At 47.8% G+C, this 7,238-nt stretch overlaps 1 protein-coding gene across 2 annotated transcripts; it reads right to left on the bottom strand.

The window, feature by feature from the left end:
• Positions 1-283: 283 nt before the first annotated feature.
• Positions 284-3,162, bottom strand: ND-15 (NADH dehydrogenase (ubiquinone) 15 kDa subunit). 2 transcript variants are annotated; one of them, XM_080268272.1, is made up of 3 exons: positions 3,076-3,162; positions 1,495-1,700; positions 284-839 (listed from the first exon to the last, which is right to left on the bottom strand). In XM_080268272.1, exons 2-3 carry the CDS (start codon positions 1,696-1,698, stop codon positions 780-782), a joined length of 264 nt encoding a protein of 87 aa, XP_080124398.1. In that variant the 5' UTR covers positions 1,699-1,700; positions 3,076-3,162; the 3' UTR covers positions 284-779. The 2 variants fall into 2 exon arrangements, with proteins under 2 accessions (XP_080124398.1, XP_080124397.1); XM_080268271.1 differs by having other exon boundaries at positions 284-759.
• Positions 3,163-7,238: the final 4,076 nt, after the last annotated feature.

Here is a 7,238-nt window from a genome sequence, read left to right as displayed (position 1 = left end):
CAATTTTATGATTGCCAGCATACAAGCTTATAGTCGTGGGGTGATGTGGAGCCTACAGTGGTACCCCTATTAACCAAGTGGAGGTGCAAATGCTGCGTCCACTCAGGAACTAAACCTCCACACTCTTCAAGATGCTTGTATGTGCAAAATAGCTGGAGGAGGCTCAATCACAATATTCTCTTATGGGATTTCCAGAACAACCAAAGCAATAGAAACAGTTTAACTTATTCCCCCCACCCTCCCACAGTTTCAAGATGCATAATAGCTGAGAATGAAACACACCTGTAAAACAATAAGTTTAATTGATGACAATATATACAGCTTTTAATATTGACTAAGTTACCAAATTTCAACAGAATTTAATATCCAAAAACATTCCACATTCACACAGGTTATACCTGGGAACAGCATAGATCTTATGGTTCTTTTGATTCAACACATTATTCCAAAAAATACTATTTATATGATCTAAATTCTAAGAGACTTTACCGAAATTATTTAGTTACTAAAAAATTTAACCAAAAAATGATGAATGAAAATTTCTACACTAAAACGAACACAAGTATTGCAGCAAGGATGTTCCACTTAAAAGTCAACACAACCATGATGTGCCTGATGATGTTAATTTGAAGACCTAATAAGCATGAGTGCCTAGTAGCTGTCCGTTCGTGGTGCGGGTGCATAATGGTCGGTACCGGAGCGTTCCCCAGCGAGCCACTGACGGTGTCGCTCCATCCTCATAGCAGACACCCGCGCCAGCTGAGAGGAGCCAATGGAGGTTATCCCTTAGACCAGTGAGGTTTGTGGATGACTCCCCTGTCCCTCCCATTGAAATTGATCTATAAAAATATTACAAGAGTACAATTAATATTAAAAACAGAAAAAAAAGAAAAGAAAAAGAGAAAGGTTACACGTAACACCAACTGTCTGAGAAACCAAGAGCAATGCCTGCTGGGATTGTGTCTAGTCTACAGTTTTCTATCAAGTTAGAACACAACCAACACTTGTCACATTATAGTTAGCATGCACACATTTCTCTTATTCCATGGAAAAAATTACTCTTAGTAGTACGGTTGAATGTACACACACAAATATATTTACAAGTCCACGATACTCCATGAAAAAGACTGGCAAATAACAGAACTCAAATCACTGTGCAGTACTAGGAGCAAGTGCAAAAGTGGACTAAAAAGAAATGAGGGGAGGGGGAGGAACATGCAATGGACTTACTGTATTTGATATATTGGTTGCACTTACTGTAAATAATTCTTACACCTTAACTCGGCCCACATATTTATCCTGAAGCTTTATTTCCACAGCTCAGTGGCAGAAAAATGCAATACAAGTACTATGGCTGTACATACATTTCACAGGTCATCTTCATGACCAGCATCATATTATAGTACAGTATTAATCTACTGTTAAAATTCAGCATTCAAGGTGGAGAGATGGCAATTTTTGGTTAAGTCAGAGTTACAAAGTATAGCCACCCACCTGCTTGGTCTGGAAGGTGCATTCTCTCAGGTCATCCAGATAGTCGACACAGCGGGCACGTCCACGCTGTACCCCATATGCCTCCAGGCACTCCATGGCACGCATCTCAAACTCGGCACATGACTTCCCCGACTGGTGGGTGAGGATGCCGCCAGACATGTCAGTCAGTGGATTACGAAATGCGGGGGCGATGTGTGTGGCCATGGCTGAGGGGACATAATGGCAGTCAGTCCTTCCGGTCTAATGGTAACCAGTATTATATAATACTCTGTGAATATCGACAAAGGTTGGTTTCCTACCCTTCAATGTTCTGGACAATGGTAGTCTTGCCTCGTGCTCCTCATCCTAAAATCTATCTATCTATCTATTGCCAGACACCATAATCCCTTAAGGGGTAGCCATTTGGCTTTGAGTTATTTGTTTTAAGGGGAGGGGCACTAACCCTCCACCAACCCACTTGTTCACACGTAGGGAGCACGTATGGTTTGATTATATGGTTACCACCCAGCATTGTAAATGGTTTCTTGGCTTACAGGAAACCATTTGGCTTGTCACTCAATGTAAAGCCACCTGTAAAGGAAAGAAAAGCAATAAGAAGTGAAAGGAAAGATGCGAGAAATAGGAAGAGAGGAGGGGAGGCACAGAAAAAGAAAGACAAAGGCTAAGAAAGAAGTAGGCAGCACTACATCAAGCTAAAATGGGTACCAGTAATAGGGGATCGGCTTTCACAGTTATCTTATGGTTTACTTATCAGAATGCTCTGACTGGAGCTACAGTCCTACTAATATGTATGGGTTCCATCCCAAAAAGGACACTGGAGGATATTCAATCCGTGATGCCATCAAGGAAACTAGTCTGGTCATCAACCCTTTACCCTTATACATACAAGACTTAGGTATCCCAGCCTCAGCCTGCTACAATTTCAATGGAGTAATATAGGACTGACCATTACCATTTACCACTCTCACAGTCTACAGTACACTTATGCTAACCTGATGAAGAACCCTAAACCCTTTATTGATGGCTGAGTGTACAGCAGTCTGACCAGCACGCTGATATGACTAGTAACCATGGAGACTCATTCATACAACTGCAGTATGCTTCACTAAATTTCACGGGTGCGTAGCAGTCCTCAGATCCTACCCAGGTAAAAACCATTTGTTGAGACATGTTCTCAAAATCAATGATGCATGGACTATTCCATCTTGAGTTCAGTAGACAGAAGCAAATGCTATAGCTTTACAATGAATGCAAATAGCAAACAGTGCACTTGCTTTCAGTCATTAAAACCGTGAAATTTATATACCTTGTTACAAGAGAAATTCATACGTTTCTTTGTTTATTAACTGAAGCACATACCTTTCCACTACAAAGGAATCTCCCCAGAACATTAGATAATGGGAATCAGCTGAACAGATAATGATGCAACACCTGATATGCTGACTCGTGCAACGTTTACTTATGGGCCTTTTTCTAGTCACCAGCGTCAACTCCTGTTTCATTTACAGCCATAGACATAATCCCTGTGGCAATATAGCTCAAATATAGGCTTCTCAGTTACGGAAAATGACTAAATCCTACCGAAATGCTTTGAAGTTCCCTGCAGCCGGACTCAATCATCAACAGCTGAACTTGCTCGGCCAGCCCAAAGGTGGCGTAAAGGTCGCTTCTCGGAGTTGCCACATTCTGTTCTCAAACCCGACTTAAAAAATTGCTAAGCTTGCTCTTATGATCACTGAGAAAACAGATCTATATAAAATCTTTGGATGATACTGTGCTTTTTTTTTTTTTTTTTCCTGGGTGCAAAAAATATTGTTAAGTGGAAGTGAATGCCTCGATCTAGTGGAATTGCTAACATTTTTACTGGGTTCTCCGTCCTCCCACCCCAGCCTCCAAGGTTATATCTCCATTCCCCATCCCTCAACCACCTGCTTTTCCGATATTGTTGCACAACGTTATTCTGAATGTAGTGAAGGATATGACATAAGCTAGCTTGTCATTCTAGGAAGTGCCCCCAAAGATCATGACCGTTCATCTTTTTTTTTTTTTTAATTTAATGCAGTTACTTGCTATTATGTTTCGAAATTTAACTTCATCTGAAGTTCAGGGAATTCTCTGGCATAGATAACCGTATCAGCACAAGGTATATAACAAAATATTTGTAGGGAGGCGAAATGTTCATTAGTCAAAGGTAAACACGTCATGTACGTCATTTTAAACATTATAGCTTCCAAAGATACCGCGAGAAGGTCTTCAACTGAAACAGAATGGGAATTATTTTGTTCAGCTTTACGAAGGATGATGACTCAAGTTCTGAGATTTCAAAATGTGAGACCATACATTTTCATCCAAACATTGCGGCATAGAAAACTGATATTTATATGGATATCTATGCCAGACTAAGTTAGTTCATCATGATAACCCGATGTGTAATTTTATGAAATGAGTGGAAGACAGGAACAGATGTGTTGAAATTTTTTCGAGAGACCAAAGTTCTAGAACGCATTACATTCATTACGTGTATAGATACACATACAACTTGTAATGCTGTGTTTTTAAGGCGACTTCTCGTCGTAAAAACACGAGCACTGGAACGGGGTCCTTTTACTAGACCGGATGTAATGCACTAACAAAGGAACAGGGCATAAAAAGAGACAGTACACCGAATCACATCTATTGCTTAAGTTCTACTCCTTACAGTGTACATACAACAATATTTGACACATAATAGAACAGAGATACAATAATACACTCGTTTACATAACTTGATCCAATATACATTAACACAGGGCACAGGGCAGTCGTGGATATGTGTTACTGTTACTTAGAGGAGATATCACTTCACTGCGGTTGTCAGTTTGGATTAATTGTCGTGTCACTGGTGGATAATAATAAACGGGGGAGTCTCACTTTGGTTCACTGTGATCGGGAGTCTGTGGGGGAGATATTACTATAATAGAGGTAGGGTGCGTATGGCGACATCCGACACTGTCACCTAGTCGCGGGGGAGCACTTCACTTGCCTTTCGGCTCACTCACGCACCTACCTCTAGTTCCACAGAAAACTCCCCGCTTCCTTCCAATAGAGGGGGACTGAAGTGTTTAACGTTTGCGCACGACTTACTATGATACCACTGTTTAATATATCTTTTATTAGACACTGCCACTGTGCATTGGATCACTGTCACTGTATTCGGGGTCACTGTCACTGTCACTGTTTTACCCTTGTTTCTTGGGTGGTTAAGTCACTGGTACTTACTGTCAGGGAGGCTCCCTTGTTTAGGGCCTCGACCTGAGGGGCGGCTCCTTCCTAGGGCCGCGCTGGTGGGGTGCAGGGAGGCCCTGTGGTCTGGGGGCCTCGACCTGATCGGGGGCCCTCGGGACTAGGACCGAACAGTCGGAGGATTCGGGCCTGCTTCCTCTGCTTCCGGGGCGTGAGGGAGCCTGGGTCTCCGTCGTCGTGGACCGCGGTGGAAGGCCTGGGCGTCCGGGGACTGCAGGTGCTCAGGGGGAGAGGCGCCGTCAGGGCTGGGCTCCTGTAGGGCTCCGACAGTGCTAAGGAGCGTCCGGGTGTGGGCGGTAAATCCGCTATCGGGCCTTGCCACCACTCTAACGCCTCCGCTTGGCCAAGAAGCCTGGATGGCGACGAAGGGCTCCCCGAAGGGAAAGAGGCTAGAGGGAGACTCACGCTCTTCGTGGTTCCCTGAGTGTGTTCATAGGGCTGAGTTGGGGCTCTACTTCCCCTAGTGTGGACTTTGGCTGGAGCCGTGAACTTGCCCGGCGTGCGAGGGACACCTATAGGGTGATCGAGGTCGCCCTTTCGCCGAGGCAAGAGGCCGTCGACGTGGTGTTCCTCCTGCAGTAGGAGACAAGCCGGAGTGAGGGGCTCAAGAGCCGCACTCTCTCCAATACGGACAGATCCTACCGTCAGGGAATTCTCCACCCTGGTACGTGCCCCGGCCGGAGCCGAGTGTCTGCCCGTACGGGAAACGACTAACGGAGAAATGGGATCACCCGTCTGCTCCGGCGAGAGGCCGGCCCCGAGTCGCCGCTTCTGTAATTGGGTAGCGCTACATGTACGGTAGCAGGGTCTCTCTACCCTGGACCGTATTCTGGCCGTAGCCAAAGTACAACTGGAGAGGGATGCACACAGGCAACTCTCTCTCCTCAGCGTGTTAAGGCCGGAGCCTGGGGTCACCTTCCCCTTTACACACTCTTTCAGGCCGTAGCCTGTGTCTGTTTCTCTTTTATGGCCGTAGCCTTGGGCCTCTTCCTGCCCTAGAGGGTGTAACAAGACCATCAAGACGGTGTTACCTGGGACTGACCTCTTTTCAGTCCCACCCCTGGTCTGATGGTCACTACCCCGCCCACACAGTAGTTCAGGTTGCCTGAATGCCTGGGGTTGGGGCACTTGCAGGGAATAGGGGCTCAGGGTAGGGATGCCCCGATGACCCTCTTGCCCGAGGTCACTAACCTCACCGGTGTGTCCTCCTGGGGTGGTGGTGGGGTGGCTGCTCGGCGGTGGTGTGGGGGGTGGTGTGGTGGGAGGTCCTGTGGCGGGCTCAGCGGGCATTTTACCACCCTCCGCGTGGTTGAAGTCACGGCCCCGTGACTGGAGGTGGTAGGTGGTGGAGGTGGCTGTCTGGTAGGCCGGGGTAAGGTGTTGGGTGAAGCTGACCCAGTGCGTGGTGAATTGGTTGGGCTCCTGGTGGGGGCAGAGCGTGAAGTGGAGGGAGGACAGCTGGTTGGTCCAGCGTAGGAGGCGTAGCAGGTGGTCGGTGCCTCTGATTCTGGTTGGTGGGTGGTGGTGAGGTTGCCATCGGACCCTGGTTACCTTCATCTCGGGGAATGGTGCCTGGTGGGGAGATGAAATTTGAATGCTGGAGAGTGATGGGAGGTTGGTGCTTTTATTTGGGCTAATGTGGTGGGAGGAGCGTTTTCCTTTGGGTAATTGGGAGTTTGGAAAGTTCCAATGTGCTTGGTGGAGGGGTAGGGTTATGGGGAAGGTGTTGGGGGTGGGTGAGGATGGTGGATTTTGGGGTAGGTGGGTGTTGGGTGGAGTTGTCGGGGTGTATCTTGTGGGTGGGCGTGAGAGTCGTCCCGATCTGGTGGTGGTCGTGGTTATGGTGGGTGTGGGCGGTGAGGCTGGTTGAGTGCGTGGTGGCGGTGAGGGTGTACGGTGGTGAGGTGGGGGGATGGTTGGTGGTGCGGTGTGACGTGTATAATGGGAGTGGTCATGGGGGAGGTCGGTGGTGGGTGTGGGGTTGGCGTGATTCTCGGGGGAGGTGGGCGGTTGTGGTGGCGAGGGCGGCCTGGGTGGGGTGGATTGAGGGGTGGTGGGTGGATGGGTGTTCGGTGGGTGAGTGTCTGGTTGTGAAGTAGGGGTGGTGGTATGTGGTTGCGGTGATGGTGTGTTTGGTGGAGGGCTGGTAGGCGGAGAGTTTGAGGAGGGGGGTGAGAAGGAGTAGTAGTAGGAGTCTGGGAGGTGAAGTTGAGGAAGGTCAGGGTGGCCAGGCGTGCGGGCCTGGGTGGAAGTAGGCTTAGTGCGGGGGTTGGCGGTGTCGGGTGGGTTGAAGGGGCGCACGTGGCGGTTTCTGTATGTGCGGTGTTGCCCCTGTTGATCCACGGTGACTTGATATGGATTAGGCACTCGCACAATTTTGTAAGGTCCATTGAATCGGGGGGAGGTCTTCGGTGGGGTAGGGAGGTTTGCAACCACCACAGATTGGCCAGGTGTGTATGAGT

Source organism: Coenobita brevimanus, chromosome 27, assembly GCF_032717465.1.
Source record: "Coenobita brevimanus isolate Jiangsu-jjx chromosome 27, ASM3271746v2, whole genome shotgun sequence".
Classification (NCBI taxonomy): Eukaryota; Metazoa; Arthropoda; class Malacostraca; order Decapoda; family Coenobitidae; genus Coenobita; species Coenobita brevimanus.
This window is presented reverse-complemented; position numbering and strand designations above follow the sequence as displayed.